The 20001-nt window shown below is 44.8% G+C and overlaps 1 protein-coding gene across 1 annotated transcript in view; it reads left to right on the top strand.

Moving 5' to 3' along the window:
* LOC144483900 (uncharacterized) overlaps positions 1–20001 on the top strand; it is a 206714-nt gene that overhangs the window by 182747 nt on the left and 3966 nt on the right. Inside the window, 2 exon segments of the mRNA XM_078202480.1 lie at positions 3442–4014; positions 9670–9894. Of these exon segments, the coding sequence (XP_078058606.1) occupies positions 3442–4014; positions 9670–9894 (798 nt within the window).

Genomic DNA, 20001 nt, shown 5'->3' with positions numbered 1-20001 from the left:
GGTGTTGTGTGTGGGGAGCTGGGCTGCGGGACCGCGCTCTCTGCACCGGGCGGGGCTCACTTTGGGGAAGGATCCGGGCCCATTGTGACGTCATATGTTCAGTGCAAAGGGAGCGAGACCGCTCTGCGGGACTGTCGCTCATTTCCACGGGGTGACTATCGTGAATCTGTCTTTCCGCACTCCAGTGATGCCGGTGTGATTTGCTCAGGTAAAAAAAAATCTGTCCATCATCTACAGCCTGCTCTCCGGGAAGGGGCGGATAAAGTTTTCTGAGACAGTCCACAGTCGTAAAGAGAGTGGTGAATAATTTCAATATTCTGAAAATAGAAGTTTTCTTACATTAACACCAGGATTTAAGTTTATAATAAAGTAACAGCAATGAGAGTGATTAACAATGACCACAACCGTGCACAGGCCAGCTGTGTCCTTGAGCTGAGCGCTTGCTGTTAGCTATGTTCAGGAGAGGAGTTGTTCGCTCCTGGTTCCTCACTGATCAGTTCCGATCACCATTCAACAAATAATGAAGCATTCCAGGACCATGCAGAGCAAATCCTGTCCAACAATCGGGCTTCTGCTGAGCAATTGTTTATATTCATCTGTCCGCAGCGTTTGGGTTATTCTGCTATTTTAACTTAACTCCAAATCGTTCCATTCTTAATGCCTATTTTTTGCATCAGTGTCCAGAAATTGTCCCCTCAGATGAAAATGTGGTCCGAACCCCAGAGAAAGGGTCGGAGGCATCCCGATCCCCCAACCCTTCGAGCTCTCCAGCACCACCCCTCTCCCAGTGCCTCAACCGACACAACCACACACCTGGAGACATAGACGGACCTCTCAGCAACTACGTGGGGGAGGGGGGTGGGTGGGGAAGACCTGCGGGGAGAGAGGGTGAGGGGGTGGTTGAAGGAAGCCCAGGCATGCTAATATGTCCCGATCTTGCCTGTGCAGAGTCCAAAAGTCGGGCATGCTTTGATCGGCTGGCTGTGCACGTAATTATACTTATGGGGAGTCCGGATCATGCAGCACTCCGTCGCTGAATTAAATCTGGGTGTCTCGGTCCATGTGTTTGACATTTACTGACTATTGATTGTGGAGGCCATAGAGCGCTTATCCAATCACTGCGGCTACTTTCAGAGCAGCAATCACTGGTCAAACTGAACGTGTTCCAAGAGCGGAGTGAGGATGAGAAGGGTCTGGAGGAGGTTCATGCGTGCTGGAAACCTCCCTCTATTCTTCCTTCGCCACAAATTCTGCCACAGCTACTGAATTGTTCCAACATTTTCTGATTTTGTGTGAGAGGGGACTGTCTGGATATCTCCTGCCTCCCCAGGCGTTTTAATAGCTGTCAAGTAAAGCCTCTTCCTCAAATGTTTGATACTATTTGGGAACTTACCTCCCTCTCACACCCCGAATCTGGTGAATACCAACTGTTCCTAGTTGATTTCCCCTCGTGTTATTTTTTTCGGACGAGTTTACCTTTAGAGTCTGTCAGGGAGAGAAATCAGAAATGTTATTGGGAGAGTGTTCCAATGAATAAATTGTGCTGGATCTATTTCTTCAGTAGGTTGTATTTCAAACAAATATGCGGCAGTCGATACTTTCTCCAGAATAAAATGAAGGAAGATGAGTTGTTTTAACATTTACAGCTGCTGCAGCTTCAGGCAGATTTCACACAGTGTAAACTGACAGAAGGAGATGTTGCCCAGACTCAGGAACCAGGAGCCTGCGACACTCTCATTGGACTATTTTCCAGAACAGGAGATCCTTTCAAGGGTGCACTTCCCTGAATTGTCGATTCCATTCCAGATATGGACTGAACAAAGTTACTGAAACTTGAAGCAGAAACTCTTCCCTTTCCTATTCTAACCGTCGAAATAGAAATGCTAAATTTCCTGAGGATTTTTGATTGCGTTTTGCATCTGGCCTTTACATTTCAGTGACCTGTGTTCTCTTGGTTTGAGCTTGTTGTGTGTAAATCCTCCCTTTCTAACCCCCTGTTTAAGAAAAAGTGTCCAAAATCCATCACGATAGAAAATCGCAATATTGTCTCAGGTACAAGTAATTCAGAAAGCTATTATTTATTATGAGGGGAATTGAGTAAAAGCAGGGAAGTTATGTTTCAGTTGCACAGGGCATTGGTTAGACATATCTGGAGCAGTGTGTACATTATTGGTTTCCTTATTTAAGAAAGAATATGAGTGCATATTATTCCTTAACTGCTTTATGAGAAGCAGTTCATGGAAGGTTTAGTAGACTAATACCTGGAATAGGTGGATTGTCAGATGAGGAGCAGTGAGACAGGCTCTGCTTGAGTTTAGCTTCTGCTCGACTTCAAAAGAGTAAGAGGCAACTTAATTTAAACCTTCAAGATTCTGAAAACTCTTGACAGGGTGGATATGGAGAGAAGGGTTAAAGCAAATTACTGCGGATGCTGGAATCTGAAACCAAAAGAGAAAATGCTGGAAAATCTCAGCAGATCTGGCAGCATCTGTGAGGAGAGAAAAGAGCTGAAGCTTCGAGTCCAGATGGCCTTTCGTCAAAGCATGAAAAAGGCATAGAAAGTGGGAGATATTTACACTGTGAGGGAATGAAAGATGGGTCCAAGCCACAGGAACCAGGGGAAAGGATGCTAATGGCAGTCCATAGAGAGTATAGAAGTGTGAATGGCCAAACAGCAGAGAAGCTGAAGAAGTTGTGATGGATGAAGATGGCGGGGGGGGGGGGGGAGTGGATTGGAGGGAGGTAAAATTGAGAAAAAGGGGGAAAGGAGAAGCAAAGGGGGAGAAAAGGTGCTGCCTGACCAGTTGAGTTATAGAAGATCAGCCCTCATTCTTCGAAACTTTGAGAGAATAGAGGCCCAGTCTCCTCCGAGGAAACTTCCACCCTTCCAGGGATTTGTCGAATGAACCCTTGCTCCACTCCCTCTATTGCAAGTGTATCCTTCCTTTAGTAAGGAGACAAAAGCTCCACACAATACTCCAGGTAATGCAGGGAGAGTGTGGGACAGTTATTTACAGCTTTCGGGGAACAAGATAGAAATTAACAACTGCCAATTGTAGATTCTATCCTTAACTGACAGTGATGAAATTTATAACCTCTTTTACAGGACCTTCAAAGGGGGAGGATTTGCAGACACAAAATTCAAATCAAACATCAAGTGAAGAATTGACAGAGTCACTCGATTATCAGGATCTGAATATCATTAGCCTTTGAATCTAGAAGGAGAAATGTCTTTCTGTTCTGTTTGCTTCAGAAAGTTTTAAACATCAGTGTGACTGGAAAAGCAGCAAGACACAAACATCTGGGTGAGACTGTTCCAGTGACAGTTACATAGTTTGAAAGACCATCACCATTTACACCAGGAAGAGATTGTACAGACGCTTTGTGTGGCCACCTCGGCTGAACAGCAAACCTGGAGACAGGGACACCCGCACCATGGAGAAACCGTGGAAATGTGGGGATTGTGGGAAGGGATTCAAATCCCCGTCTCAGCTGGAAATTCATCGACGCAGTCACACTGGGGAGAGGCCGTTCACCTGCTCTGAGTGTGAGATGGGATTCAGTCGGTTATCTCACTTGCAGGCACACCAGCGAGTTCACACCGGGGAGAGGCCGTTCACCTGCTCTGATTGTGGAAAGGGATTCTCTCACTCCTCCAACCTGCGGATACACCAACGCGTTCACACTGGGGAGAGACCGTTCACCTGTACTGAGTGTGGGAAGGCATTCATTGACTCATCAAGCCTGCGGATACACCAACGAGTTCACACCAAAGAGAGGCCGTTTACCTGCTCCGAGTGTGGAAAGGGATTCAGTCGGTCATCCTTCCTGAAGGCACACCAGCAGATTCACACTGGGGAGTGGCCACCCACCTTCTCTGAGTGTGGGAAAGCATTCATTGATTCATCCAGCCTGCAGATACACCAGCGTCTTCACACTGCGGAGAGGACATTCACCTGCTCTGAGTGTGGGAAGAGATTCAGTCGGTCAACCTACCTGCGCAACCACCAGCGAGTTCACAAGTGATGACACGGGTTGGATTCTGCTGTTATTGCTGCTGTTAATCACACCCAGGACTGAACCATGTTCATTCTGACAGTTGGTGAAGTGGGAGGATCAGAAGATCCTGGATCAGAAGGTCCAGCTCTGCTGGATTGGTCTTTCTTACAACTTTGCTTCCAGTGGGCTGGGAGAGCACATTTCCACAAATGATCCACACAAGCTGATGAAGGACATTTATTTTATCCTGGATAGTAAATCCTACTTCTCCTATCATTTCAAGTAGATCTAAATTAAATACATTTGTCTCTGTTCCATTGAATCTACAGCACAGGGCCGGGCCAGTCGGCTCAATTGGTCTGTGTCAGTATTTATGCTCCACATGAGCCTCCACCCACCCCTCTTCATCTCCCCCCATCAGCATATCCTTCTATTCCTCTCTCCCTCATGTATGTATCTCGCTTCCTCTTCAATGTATTCATGCTGTTCACCTCAACCACTCACTGTGGTGGTGAGTTCCACATTCTCACCACTCGCTGGGTAAAGGTGTTTTTTATTAAATCCGTACTGGATTATTGAACCCCTTCATAATTTTGAAGACTTCCATCAGTCTTCAGTTTTCTAGAGAAAAGTAACACCGGCATTTTCAGAGGGTTAAATGCTCTCAGTTCCGGGATTATTCTCATGGGGTAAACCGGTTAGTCCCATTTCCCCGTTCTATCCCTTTATCCTTTCAGTTCTATTTCCCGCAAGTGTCGGTCCATTTTCCTTGTTAAATCGTTCATTGCCTCTGCTTCCACCACCCTCACAGGCAGTGAGTTCCAGCTCATTCCCCCTCATTGCATAAAACATCCCTTTCTCACATCCCCCTGGATCTCTCGCTAAGAATATATAAATCTGTGCATCTCATCCTTGCACCATCAGCTAATGGGAACAGCTTTTCCTTTTCACATTATTTAAACCTATTTTAATTTTGTACACCTCGAGCAAATCTCCCCTCCATCTCCTTTTCTCCAAGGAGAACAATCCCAGCTTCTCCAGCCTAGCTTGTGGATAAAATTCCTCATTCCTGGAACCATCCCGGTAAATCTCCTCTGCACCCTCTCCAGGACCCTCACGTCCTTCCAAAAGTGTGGTGACCAGAACTGGGCTCAGTGTTCTGTTGTGGCCTCACCCAGAGCTTTAGAAACTATCAGTGTAACCTCCCTGCTTTTGTTCTCAATTCCTCTGCTTCTGAAGCCCGAGAACACAGTCTCCAAATGGGAATGGTCAACATTTTTGCTTGAACATAAAATACATTTTAACAACAGTTTGGCTGAAGAAGATTTTGACCAATGAAGGAAAGAGTTGTTGACACAAAAAGAAGCTCTTTTGACCTTGCTCTCTCCAGAAGAGAATCCAGAATGTGAGATTCTGGGAAATGAAATTAAAAATGAAGCTGCAGCTACAACAGAGCTAGAAGAAGACATTTCAATGTGGAATTGAGTGGAATATTCTCTCTGGATTTAAACAATGGAGAAACTGCAAACATGGAAGAAAACCAAGTTCAAAACGTGCATTCTGAACAGACTGTTTTCAAAACTGAAGTTGAAAATTCACAGATGAACAGCAATGAGGACTTCTTCTCTCGCAGGAGGAACTTTGCACGATAATTATTATAAGAAAACTTTCAGAAAACACGAAGCAGTAATTTCCATCTTCAGTGGAATGAGATTCCTGGACATGGAACCCAGCAGTGTGCTGTTCCCAAGCTGGACTTGTGAATGTGAAGTGGACAATGGAGGGATTATTATGTCTATTGCAGGTTATAAGGTAATTAAACATTAGACTTTGGAACGGGAGTTGGCCATTTGGCTCTTTGACCCTGCTTCACCATTTGATAAGATCACAACTATTTAAATATACAGCATGTTGTACATTGTTAAAAGCAAAATACTGCGGATGCTGGAATCTGAAACAAAAACAGAAAATGCTGGAAAATCTCAGCAGGTCTGACAGCATCTGTGGGGAGAGAGAAGAGCCAATCTTTTGAATCTACGTTGTAATGTTTCAAATGGGATAATACGAGGATGATACATTTTCATTTCTTCATAGGGAAGGTGTTGCAAAGATCTAATTTCATAATTCCTATGTTTTAGAAGTATGAATTAGTTCAACAATTGCTTTTTTTAAAATTTAAGGTAAATGGAAAACCTGCACTAAGAATCTGACAGAAACAGCCGAAGGGGATTCACATTCACAAGGCGTGGCCAATGTTGGTTTAAGATGTCAAAACTCGAAGGGTAAGAAGTGTAAAAGGGCAGCTGGGCTCTTTTAGCTGGAGACCTGGAGACTTCAGGTCTGACAATTATTGCTCTGTCTTTGTTAGAGAGTGGAATTCTTCATGCAGACCTCAGGAAAAAAAGGTTTAGTTTTGAAACTAAATATATATCAGACATCCCAACAGATGTTTTAGCACGGGGATAAGTGAGCCCTGGTTGGAATTCTGGGTGTTTCTCACAGAAAGCAAGCAGTCTGCAGTTAGCTTGGAGGCCATCAGATATGGGACCAGCAGCTGTGAACCAGAAGCCACTGGGTCATTAGGAATCAGGGGTGCTGCTAATGTTTAAATCCCTCAGCAAGAAGGCAGTGAAGCCCACGGTTGGACTGAGGAGTCCACAGTTTTGAGGTCTCAAAGGAAAGTTGGAGAATTGTTTAGCCAAAAGCTAATGGAAAGACCCTCCGTAAAATCTTGGAGCCTGGAGAATAGCTGGAAAAGAGAGGAAAATTAAAGTGAATTCTGCAGAGCTTTGACATTCCTTTGAGAGTCCCAGGAACAGAATTGAACTTTCAAGATATCATTAAGTATAAAGAAACTTTTGGGGTGAGGTTAAAAAACAGGTTTATACCATAAGTCTTTATTGACTACAGTATTCAGTTTGTAGTGCTGTATTCTTACATTTTATTTTGTTTTATATATACAGTAAAGTTTGTTTTTGTTTAAAAATGTTAAATCTTTTCATGTAATTCTTTTAGTTAATCACTGGGTGTTCACAATTTTCTTTAAACATTAATTGTCCTGACCGGGATCACAAAACATTCACACAAACAATGTTTCAGAGCAAAGCAAAGAAGAAAAAATGTGACTTTCCTCCTTTTGTACAAAGCATTTCATATAAAGACACCCCTCTCCTCAGAACCACAATAAGTTGTTAATATTCTCTTCATGAAATAATCTGATAATTGAAAGACTTATGCTACGTTCATAGTGCTGGCTTTTAATATTTTGTTTTATAAATTTTGTTCTTGTTTAAAAATGTGGAATCTTGTGGTGCAATTCTTTGTGAATCACTGGGTATTTGAGTTTCTCTTTAAACATTAACAATCCTGATTAGGATCAGAACAATACACAGCAACATATTTCACAATGAATCAAAGAAAAAACATGTACAAAGTATTACATTTCAGACACCGCTGTTCTAGGATCCACAATAATTTCTGAGCTCGAGCACTTACTTTAGTGAAACAATCTGATAATATGAATAAAATTTATACTAATTGTCGTCCCTTCTAAAGCAGGAGGGCGATCGCCCAGCACAGAGGGTAATTTGGGATTTCTCCCATAGACCAATTGGCAGGGATTACACCCTCCAACCATCTGAAGTGAACTCTTTACATGTTTGCGTAGCTTTAAGACTGGTTGCTGTGTTTACCTCTGGGACGGAAGGGTAGCACACTGGTTAGCACTGTTGCCTCACAGCGCCAGGAACCCGGGTTCGATTACTGGCTTGGGTCACTGTCTCTGTGGAGTTTGCATGTTCTCCCCATGTCTGCGTGGGTTTCCTCCGGGTGCTCCGGTTTCCTCCCACGTTCTGATAGACGTGCTGGTTAGGTCATTGACCCGAACAGGCGCCAGACTGTGACGATCAGGGGAATTTCACGGTAACTGTTCCCCCGTCATTCCTGAGATTCATTCACCTATTAGTGCTTTTCCAGACCTATCTTTTTTGTGATATCCAGATCTGCTAAATATACTTACACCCTCATTCAAAACTTGACAAAGTCTGACTATGCTTCATAGGCACCCATCAGATCATCTTTCTTGTAAATCTCATCAATGAAACCGAGTAAAAGATCCAAGCCTTGATCAGTATACGACCAGTGGATTTCCAGCTCAGAAAATGTTTTGCTGCCAATTTTCCTTTCGTTAGGAAGTGACAGTGCCAAGGCCAGACATTGTTTTCTCATTGTTAGGGATGTAACCCGTGTCCACATCGCCACTTCATTCTTTCACTGATCGTATGGTTCAGGCTCAGAGAACATCGGTGGGTAATCAGACCCTGACAATTCCTACTGGCTTTCATCTCTCACAAAAGCTGCTGGGATTGTAAACTTCTGTCTGAAATATACTTTCCTCCAGTTTCCAAACTTCACCATTGGACAAATACTGTCTGTTACCTGGTTACAATCCTGACAGCCTTATGGTGAAGGAAGAAACTGGAACCAATCTTTATTTGGAATAGATTTATCTCCCAACTCTTCATACATACTTTCTTCATACACACTCATATAATTATTTGATCAAAGCCCTCCATCTGTACATTCTTAAACTCAATTGATTCAATTAACACCCATAGGGCAGGAATCCGGGTTCAATTCCAGCCTCGGGTGACTGTGTGGAGATTGCATGTTCTCCTCGTGTCTGTGTGGGTTTCCTCCAGGTGCTCCGATTTCCTCCCATTTTCTAAAGATGTGCCGGTTAGGTTGATTGGCCGTGGTAAATTGCCCCTTAGCGTCAGGGGGATTAGCAGGGTAAATGTGTAGGTTTACTGGAGTGGGGCCTGGTTGGGATTGTGGTCGGTGCAGACTCAATGGGCCGAGTGACCTCCTTCTGCACTGTAGGAATTCTGTGATTAAAAAGAAAAGGTCTCTAGTCGGTATGAATTTGTTGGTGTGTCAGCCAGTTGGTTGACTGATGACGTTCCCTAAACTCAGGGCAGGGGAATGGCCTCCCCTCAATGTGGACTTGCTGGTGTCTCAGCAGGTTGGATGAATCAGTGAATCTCTCCTCATACACAAAACACATCAAAGGTCTTTCCCCAGTGCGACCACATTGGTGTTTTAGCAGACTGGATGACTCAATGAATCCCTCTCTTGGAGCAGGTGAATGGGTTCTTCCTGCTGTGAACTCGCTGGTGTGTCTGCAGGTTGGATGACTGAGTGAATCCCTTCCCACATACGGAGCAAGTGAATGGCCTCTCCCCAGTGTGAACTCGCTGGTGTGTCAGCAGATGAGGTGACCGTGTGAATCCCTTCCCACACTCAGCGCAGGTGAACAGCCTCTTCCTGGTGTGACTGCATTGATGTGTCAGCAGACAGGATGACTCAGTGAATGCTTTCCCACACTCAGAGCAGATGAATGGTCTCTCTCCAGTGTGGATTCGCTGGTGTGTCAGCAAGTTGGATAACTGAGTGAATCCTTTCCCACACTCAGCACAGGTGAACGGTCTCTCCCTGGTGTGAACTCGCTGGTGTGTCCGCAGGGTAGATGAATCCTCGAATCCCTTCCCACACTCAGTGCAGGTGAATGGCCCCTCCCCACTATGAACTCGCTTGTGTGTCTGCAGGTGTGATGACTGAGTGAATCTCTTCCCACACTCAAAGCAGTCAGCCGACCTGCAGAGACACCAGCTACGTCACACAGGGGAGAGGCCATTCACCTGCTCTCAGTGTGGGAAGGGATTCATTCGGTCATCCCACCTGCGGATACACCAGCGAGTTCACACTGGGGAGAGACCATTCATCTGCTCTCAGTGTGGGAAGGGATTTACGAACTCATCTGACCTGCAGACACACCAGCAAGTTCACACAGGGGAGAGGCCATTCACCTGTTCTCAGTGTGGAAAGCGTTTCAGAGTTTCATCGGAGCTGCTGAGACACCAGCAACTTCACGAGTGATTCCAGGGGTTGGATTCTGCTGTTATTGTTTCTGCTCTCAGTTGCATCCAGGCTTGCATTTTGTTCATTCTCACAGTTGGTCAATGGGGAGGGTCAGAGGGTTTCTTTGTGCTGGACTGGCTGGTCTCAGCCTCCAGTGGGCTGATGCTCTTTGAGTCTTTTTGTGAATACCTGGTTTCAAATGTCACAAGGATCACAGAGTGACAGGGTGTTAGGAAATTTCGAGATATTTAGTCAGAAGAAAACAGAGGTTGGCAGTGCAAAGGTACATTTCTGAATGGAGGGCTGTGACAAGTGACATTCCTCAGGGATCAGTGCTGGGACCTTTGCTGTTTGTAATATATGTAAATGATTTGGAGGAAAATGTAACTGGTTTTATTGGTAAGTTTGTGGACGACACAAAGGTTGGTGGAATTGCGGATAGCGATGGGGACCGGCAGAGGATACAGCAGGACATAGATCAGTTGGAGACTTGGGCGAAGAGATGGCAGATTAAGTTTAATCTGGACAAATGTGAGGTAATGCATTTTGGAAGGTCTAATACAGATGGGATATGTACAGTAAATGGCGGAACCCTTAAGAGTACTGATAGGCAGAGGGATCCAGGTGTACAGGTACACAGGTCATTGAAAGTGGCAATGCAGGTGGGGAAGATAGTCAAGAAGGCATACGGCATGCTTGCCTTCATCGGCCGGGGCATTGAGTTTAAAAATTGGCAAGTCATGTTGCAGCTTTATAGAACCTGAGTTAAACCGCACTTGGAATCTAGTGTTCAATTCTGGTCACCACACTACCAGAAGGATGTGGAGGCTTTGGAGAGGGTACGGAAAATATTTATCAGGATGTTGCCTGGTGTGGAGGGCATTAGCTATGAGGAGAAGTTGGAGAAACTTGGTTTGTTCTCACTGGAACAACGGAGGTTGAGGAGGGCAACCTGATAGAAGTCTACAAGATTATGAGGGGCATGGACAGAGTGGATAATCAGAAGCTTTTTCCCAGGGTGGAAGAGTCAATTACTAGGGGCATAGGTTTAAGGTGTGAGGGGCAAGGTTTAAAGGAGATGTACGAGGCAGGTTCTTTACACAGAGGGTGGTGGGTGCCTGGAACTCGTTGCCGGGGAAGGTAGTGGAAGCAGATACGATAGTGACTTTAAGATGTGTCTTGACAAATATATGAATAGCATAGGAATAGAGGGATATGGTCCCCGGAAAGGTAGGGGGTTTTAGTTCAGACGGGCAGCATGGTTGCTACAGGCTTGGAGGGCCAAAGGGCTTGTTTCTGTGCTGTAATTTTATAGAGAATATAATAGAATCCCTCCAGTACAAAAGGAGGCCATTCAGCCCATCGAGCCTGTTCCGACCACAATCCCACCCAGGCCCTACTCCTGTAACCTCACACATTTACCCTGCTAATCCCCCTGACACTAGGATCAATTTAGTATGGCCAATCAACCTAACCTGCACATCTTTGGATATTTATTGGTGAAACTAACAATGCAATAACACGAAGGGCCGATAGTTAACAGTGCTATAAAACAGGTGGATGTGATCATCAACAGAGCCCAATTCCCTAAACCTTTCTCATATAGACTTTCACCCGTGCCCTCCTGGCGACCCCACAACATCTCCATCTCCCGTGGTCCAGCGCCACATCAACACGTCCCCCCAGGATGCACATCAGAACTGGAGGCAGCCAGCTGCACTCCGCACCCATTTGCCTGTGATGCCCCTGGCAGGCGTCTGCTGGAGAGCTGGGACCTAGAGGGGTCCAGCCGTCTTCCTGGTGATATGGATGTATCCTTGCCTTGCTGTTCACCCTGCTGCTCTTGAGATGCACCGGTGTCAGGAAAGGGGGAGTCGGAAATCGCTGCATCCCATCGGCTGGAATCCCCCGGGTGGAAGGCCCCAGCACCGTCCCCAGGCCCCCCTCCTCCCTCGAGGCGCCAATGGACCCCTGGGTCACTCCATGGGACGGTGAAGCTGACTCGGGGGAGGGAGTGGTGATTGGGAAATTCTGCAGGGGTGGTGATTGAGGAGGGGGTTAGTGGGGGGAGCTCTGCAGGAGTCCTGATGGGGGAGGGAGCTGGTTGTCGGAGAAACTCTGCAGGGGTGGTGATTGAGGAGAGGGTTAGGGGGGGGAGCTCTGCAGGAGTCCTGATGGGGGAGGGAGCTGGTGATCGGGGAAACTCTGCAGGGGTGGTGATTGAGGAGAGGGTTAGGGGGGGGAGCTCTGCAGGAGTCCTGATGGGGGAGGGAGCTGGTGATTGGGGAAACTCTGCAGGGGTGGCGATCGGGGAGGGGGCAAGAGGGGGAACTCTGCAGGGATGCTGATTGGGGGGAGGGGTTGGTGATTTGGGGGAAACGCTACAGATGAGGAGATTGGTGGGGTGATTTCTGTGGGGAGGGGGGGATGTCCACTGAAGATGGAAACTGGGAGGATGGAGCGCATGCACAATGACACCCCTCCAGATCAGCAGCTGGCTTCCCCAGCAAGTTTAGGTTCCTCCCCTTCCTCCTGCAGTGAGGATTATATTGTGACTGTTTTTGACTAAGTGCCACAAGATTGATTTTTTAAATTTGCCCAAGAAACGAGTTTGAAACTTTTCTCACTCACTCAGCACTTCGAATTTTTTTCATGAAATTCCACCCGATGTCTTTTGGTTAAAAACCAATGGAAACAGACATGCATTTTATCAAAACCTCGCAAAAGTTTGAATATCTCTATTAAATCTTTCCTTCACCTTTCCTGCTCTATAGAGTGCAATTCCAGCTTCTCTAATCTCTCCATATGGATTATCCATCCTGAGGTCCCCAGTATCACAGATGCCCATCTTCAGCCAATTCGATTCACTTCAAGGGATATCAATAAGCAGCTGAAGGCAATGGATAAGGAAAAATCCAAACTGGCCAACTGCCATCCAATGTCTCTCGTCTCGATCATCAGCAAAATGATGGAAGATGTTGTTGCCAACGGTGCGATTAAGCAGCATTTATACAGCAATAACCTGCTCACTGATGCTCATTTTGGGTTCCACCGAGGACCACTCACCTCCTGCCTCATTTACAGCCTTTGTCCAAACATGGACAAAAGAGTTGAACTGGGTGATGTTGGAGTGATTGCCATTGACATCAAGGCAGCATTTGACTGTGCGTGGCATCAAGCAACCCGATTAACATTGAAGTCAATGGGAATCGGGGGGAAACTCTCCACCGGCGAGAGCCACATCCCGCACAGAGGAGGATGATCGCGGTTGTTGGAGGCCAATCACCTCAGCCCTAGGGTAGTGTCCTCGGCCCATCCATCCTCAGTTGCTCCACCAATGACCCTCCCCCCCATCATAAAGTCGAAAGCGGAGCTGTTCATTGATAATTGCAGTCCTCATGGCTGAGAATGATACCAGGGATGAGGATTTTGTTTTATTCTTTCAGGGGATGTGAATGTGGCTGGCAAGGCCAACATTCATTGTGCATCACTGATTGCCCTTGTGAAGAAAGTGAGCCACTTTCTTGAATCGCTGCAATCCATCTGGTGTAGGTATACCCACAACGCTGTTAGGGAGTTCCAGGAATTTGATGCAGTGACAGAGAAGGAATGGTGATTGATTTTCAAGTCAGAATGGTATGTGATGTGGAGTACAATTTGCAGATGGTGGCATTCCCAAACGCTGGCTGCACTTGTTTTTCAAGTGGTAGAAGTTAGGGTTTGGAACATGCTGTGAAAACAGCCTTGGTGATTTCTTGCAGTGCATCTAATCTGTGGGATACACTGCCACCATTATGGGCTAATGGTGGATGTTTAAGGTGGTATTTGAGATGCTGATCAGGCAAGCTACTTTGTCCTGGATAGGATCTACAAAATTGTTGCAGATACACTCATCCAGGTAGGGAATATTCCACCTTACTCCTGATTTATACCTTGTGAATCATGGCAAGCCTTTGGGGAGTCATTAAGTGAGTAACCTGCCACAAAACTCCCAACCTCTGATCTGCTCCTGTAACCACAGTATTTAAATGACTGGTCAATGGTAACCCCAAAGTTATTGCTGGTGGGACATTCACTGATGGTAATGCCATTGAATATCAAGGGAAGATGGTTAGATTTTCTTGCTGGAAATAGATATTTCCTGATAATTATGTGGTGTCAATATGAATTGACAATCAGCTCCAACCTGAATGTTGTCCTGGTCCTGCGCTGCATGCGGGCAGCTTCAGTATTCAGAGTTGTGAATGGTAATATACACTGCAATCATCAGTGAACATCCCCGTTTCCCACCCTACGGTGGGGAGACGGTAATTAATGAAGCCGCTGAAAATGATTAGACCCAGGAGACATGAGGAACAACAAAATATATTTATATAGCGCCTTTAAGTAATAAAACATCCAAGGAGCATTGTAAAATAAAGTATGACATTGAGCCACAAAGAAGATATTAGGTTAGATGACCAAACGTTTGGTCAAAGTGGTAGATTTTAAGGGGTGTGTTAAAGGAGTAAAGCGAGGTGGAGAGTTGGAGACGTGTAGGGATGGTACTCCAGAGGTTGGAGCCTAAGCAACTGAAGGTAGAGCTTGCAATGGTGAAGCAAGGGCAGGGACAAACTAAAGACCAGAATTAGAGCAGTGTAATATATTGAGGGTTGTGGGGCTGATAGGAGATTATAGATATTGGGACAGGCAAGGTCATGGAGTGATTTGAAACCAAGGATGAGAATTTTAATATTAAGTTGTTGCTTTACTGGGTGGATCATTGTGCACGAGGGTGATAGTGGAATAACACTTAATGTGAGTTTAAACATGGCCAGCAGAGTTTTAGATGAACCCTGCAGTGACCCTTGCAGTGATGACTGACCTCCAACAACCACAGCCATCCTCGCCTGTACCTGGTATATCCCCAACCGGCGGAGAGTTCCCCCCCGAATCCCACCGATTCCAACCCTGTGTAGGTCCCTTTCTGCCACACTCAGTCAAATGATGTCTTGATGGATTTTCTTTGTTCTTTTTTGTTTTGTTTTTTTTGTTTAAAGAAAACAAAATTTTCTTTGCTCTTTGTTCTGTTTGGAACATCCCAAATGCCCATCCAATTTCCTTTATAATTGTTTATTGTCTCCACTTCCTCCACCCTCGTAGGCAGCGAGTTTCAGGTCATTACCATTCGCTGCATCAGAATATTCTTCCTCACATCTCCCCTCCCCTTGCATCTCTGACCCAAAACAAGAAATCTGTGTCCCCCTCATCCTTGTCCCTTCAGCTAATGGGAACAGCTTTTCTTTGTCCACCTTATCTAAACCTGTCAGAATCTTGTCCACCTCTATCAAATCTCCCCTCAACCTCCTTTGCTCCAAGGAGAACAACCCAGCCAGACATTGACAATAAAGAACAAACGAACAGAATATGTTCCTGTCTGAAATCAAATGGGAATGTTTAATTTCTGTTTTAAAGATATTGTGAATATATTGTCCTGGACAATAAAGGAATCAGCTACAACAGAGCAAGAAGAAGACAGTTTCAATGTGGAATTGACTGGAATATTCTCTCTGGATTTAAACAATGGAGAAACTACAAACATGAAAGAAAATAAATTTCAAAACGTGAACTCTGTACAGACTGTTTTCAAAATAGAACTTGAAAATTCACAAATGAACAGCAATGAAGACTCTCCTTTTGCAGGAGGACCTTTGGATTATAATTATTGGAAGAAGAAAAGTTTCAGAAAACACTGCAAGCAGTAATTTCCATCTTCAGTGGACTGAGATTCCTGGACATGGAACCCAGCAGTGTGCTGTTACCAAGCTGGACTTGTGACTGTGAAGTGGACAATGGAGGGATTATTATGTCTATTGCAGGTTATAAGATAGATCAACATAGGAAAACAGTGGACTTAGGAACAGGAGTCGGCCATTTGGCCCTTCGAGCCTGCTCCACCATTCAATAAGATCATGGCTGTTGTTAAGATATACAGCATGTTGTATATTGTAATATTCTAAATGGGATATTATGAAGGTGATACATTTCCATTTCTTCCTGTTTTTGTTCCAAAAATCTAATTTCATAATTCCTATGTTTTAGAAATAAGAATTAGTTGCAAGAATTGCTTTTAAAAAATGGAAAACCTGGATTGAGAATCTGATGAAAACACCCTCAGGGAATTCGCAGTCACAAAGCATGGCCCGTGTTGGTTTAAGAAGTCAAAACTCGAGAGGTAAGAACTGTAAAAGGTCAGCTGGATCTTTGAGCTGGAGACATTGGGTCTGACAATTACTGTACTGTTTTTGTTCGGTGAATTCTTCATGCAGACCTCAGGAAAAAAGGTCCAATTTTGAAGCTGAACATCTGTTAGATATTCAATCGTCTCTGTTACCATGGGGATATGTGATTCAGGGTGGAGCCTTGGTTAGAATTAGACCATAAGATATAGGAGCAGAATTAGGCTATTCGGCCCATCGAATCTGCTGTGCCATTCAATCATGGCTGATAAATCTCAATCCCATTCTCCTGCCTTTTCCCCGTAACCTTTTGAGTCCTTTCCAATCAATGACCTGGTTCCAGCGGACAGTCTGCAGTTAACTTGGAAGCCACCAATTGTGGGATCAGGAGCTGTGAACCATCTGTGGGACTAGAAGCCTAGAGGACCATTAGAAACCAGGGGTGTTTCCAACATTTAAATCCCTCAGCAAGAATGCAGTGAAGCCCATGTTTGGACTGAGGAGTCCACAGTTTGAGAGCTTAAAGGAAAATTGGAGGCTTGTTTAGTGAAAAGATAATGGATGGACTCCCATAAACTCTTGGAGCTTGGAGAATATCTGGAGTACTGGGGAGAATTAAAGTGAATTGTGGAGAGCTTTAGCATACCTTTGGGATGGTCCTAGGAACAGAAGTGAATGAAACTTCAAGATATCATTAAGTATAAAGAAACTCTTGGGGTGAGGTAAAAAAATAGAACTAGGTTTATATCATAAATCTTCATTGAGTGTAGTATTCAATTTGTAGTGTTGTCTTTTTAAATTTTATTTAAACATACAGTAAAGTTTGTTTTTGTTTAAAAATGTGGAATCTTGTGATGTAATTCTTTCAGTTAATCACTGGGTGTTCGAATTTCTCTGCAAACGTTAACAGTCCTGACCGGAATCGCAAAAATTCACACAAACAGTGTTTCAAAACAAATCGAAGAAAAAGATGGTTTTTCTTCTTCAACACAAACGTTACACATGAAGAAACCCTCTTCTGGTATCTCCAATAATTTGTTGCTTCGAGCAATTCTTTTCATGGAACAATCAGATAATTGATGACTGAAAATGGAACTAATTGTATCCCTTTAAAGCAGGAGGGCGATCGCCCGGCACAGAGGGGAATTAGGGATTTCTCCCATAGACCAATTGACAGGGATTCTACCCTCCAACCACCTGAAGTGAATTCTTTACATGAATCATCCGTGCCAGTGCAGTTATCAACTTGCAGTTTGGCTGATCAGAAAATGCCTTGTTGCTGATTTTCCTTGTGTTAGGAAGTGACAATGCCAAGGCCAGATCTTGTTTCCTCCTTGATCGGGATGTAACCCGTGTCCACATCTTCATTCTTCCACTGGTTGTAAGGTTCAGACTCCGAGAACATCGGCAGGTAATCAGACCCTGACAATTCCCACTGCCTTTCAGTCATTTCTCACAAAAGCTGCTGGGATTGTAAACTTCTGTCTGAAATACACTTTCTTTTAGTTTCCAACCTTCACCATTAGACAAGCATTTTCTGTTACCATGTTATAATCCTGACAGCCTTGGGGCGGAGTCAATCTTTATTTGGTCTAGGTTTGTTCACAGAATCAAACATTACAGGTTCAACTCTGACTCCAAGCTATATTAGTGAGTCCCACTTTGTACCTGCTCATTATAACTATCTAATCAGTGCCCTCCATCTGAATAAACTTAACCTCTATTGATATAATTAACAGCCACAGTCAGAGCATCCAAAAGATCACTAATGGGTGTGCCTGCCATGGTGCCTCAGCAGCTTGGATGAACAAGTGAATCCTTTCCCACACACTGAGCAGGTGAATGGTCTCAGTTTGGAAACTAAGGGAAAATAAAATTTCAGGCAGAAGCTTCCAATCTGGTAGGTTTTATGAGAAATCGCTGAAAGTGAGTGGGAATTATCAGGGTCTCTCCCCAGTGTGAATTCCCTGATGTTTCAGTAGGTCAGATGATGTTCTAAACCTCTTTGCACAGTGAGAGCGCCTGAACGGGGTCTCCTCAGTGTGAATGCGCTGGTCGACCCTCAGGTAGGCTCAGGTTTTAAAGCAGCTCCCACAGTCAGAGCATTGAACAGGTTCCTTATTGGGGGAGGTGCCTCAGTATTCCAGCAGACTGGATGATTCACTGAGTCACTTCCCACACACACATCAGATGAATGGCCTTTCCCCAGTGTGTAATCGTTTGGGTCTCAGCAGACCAGATAATTGAGTGAATCTCTTCCCACACTCGGAGCAGATGAATGGCCTCGGCCCAATGTGAATGCATTGGTTTGTCAGTGGGAGGGATGAGTGAGTGAATCCTTTCCCACGCTCTGAGCAGGGGAACAGTCCCTCACCCGTGTGAAATCGCTGGTGGTTCTACAGGGTAGATGACTGAGTGAATCCCTTTCCACACACACAACAGGTGAATGGTCTCTCCCCATTGTGAACCCGCTGGTGTGTCAGCAGGGCAGACGAATCGCTGAATTTCTTCCCACACTCAGAGCAGGTGAATGGCCTCTCCCTGATGTGAAGTCGCTGGTGATTCCTCAGGGTGGATGAATCACGAAATCCCCTTCCAAACTCAGAGCAGGTGAACGGTGTCTCCACAGTGTGGCTGCATCGAAGGGTTTCCAGCTTCGAGGGACAATTGAATCCCTTCCCACAGTCCCTACATTTCCATGGTCTGAGTGTCTTTGTACATCTCCAGGTTCAGATGAAGGTTTGACCCCACAGATAACACATACATGGTCTCTCCTCACTGTGAATCCTTCAATCTTTTCCAGGCTGTGTAACTGGTTAAAGCTCTTTCCACAGTCAGTTCACTGGAATACTCTCACTCGAGTGAATGTGTCTCAGTGATTTTCCAGTCACACTGATGTTTAAACAGTTTGAAGGGACAGACAAACATTTCCCATTCTAGTTTCAAATGCCGATGGTATTCAGATCCTGAATAATTGGGTGACTCTGTCAGATCCTAACGTCATGTTTGTTGAGATTTGTGTCTGTAAATTCTCCCCTTCTAATAGCCTGTGAAAGAAATTCACAAGAATCATTGCTGTCAGTACAGGATAAAAACTCAGAACAGACAATTCTAGTTTCTGTGGAACATTCTTTCCTCTCATTCTTGAAAATTTGTAAACCTTCATCCCTCCATTCTCACTTTGCTGGACCTGAAATAGACATTGTCCTGAGGGTGCTGATTCATCCTAATCGACAGATCCGTGCTGACTGTTTCATGTACAGGACACATATTCCCGAAATCTTCACACAGGCTTGTGTCTAAGCATATAAAAAATTTGCATATTTAGTGGACTAAAAATGTAAGCAATATTCAGAACTCTATTACATGATTAGAGATACATGATTAGAGATTAGAGATTAAAGTCCAAAGATGTGCGGGTTAGGTTGATTGGCCATGTTAAAATTGCCCCTTAGTGTCCTGGGATGCATAGATTAGAGGGATTAGTGGGTAAAATATGTAGGGATATGGGGGTAGAGCCTGGGTGGGATTGTGGTCGGTGCAGACTCGATGGGCCGAATGGCCTCTTTCTGTACTGTAGGGTTTCTATGATTCTATGACAGATGGATGCAGAAGAACTTGACTTAGGGAGCAAGCAATCATGTTCTGGAACTCACTGACGATGAGAGTGGTGGAAGTGGAGACGACCAGTGATTTCAAAATAAAATTTGTCGGGCACTTGAAGGAATTAAACGTACTGGGGAACAGGGATATGGAGGAAAAATGGCACTGAGTGGATTCCCCGACAGAGACTGGGCACGGACTCAAGCTGCTGAATTGATTTATCTTGTGCTCTGCTGACTCTTTGACTGGAAAATATACAGAG

This window comes from Mustelus asterias, unplaced genomic scaffold, assembly GCF_964213995.1.
Source record: "Mustelus asterias unplaced genomic scaffold, sMusAst1.hap1.1 HAP1_SCAFFOLD_84, whole genome shotgun sequence".
In the NCBI taxonomy this organism is placed as follows: Eukaryota; Metazoa; Chordata; class Chondrichthyes; order Carcharhiniformes; family Triakidae; genus Mustelus; species Mustelus asterias.
Note: the sequence above shows the minus strand (reverse complement) of the source record. Positions and strands in the feature narration are given on the sequence as shown.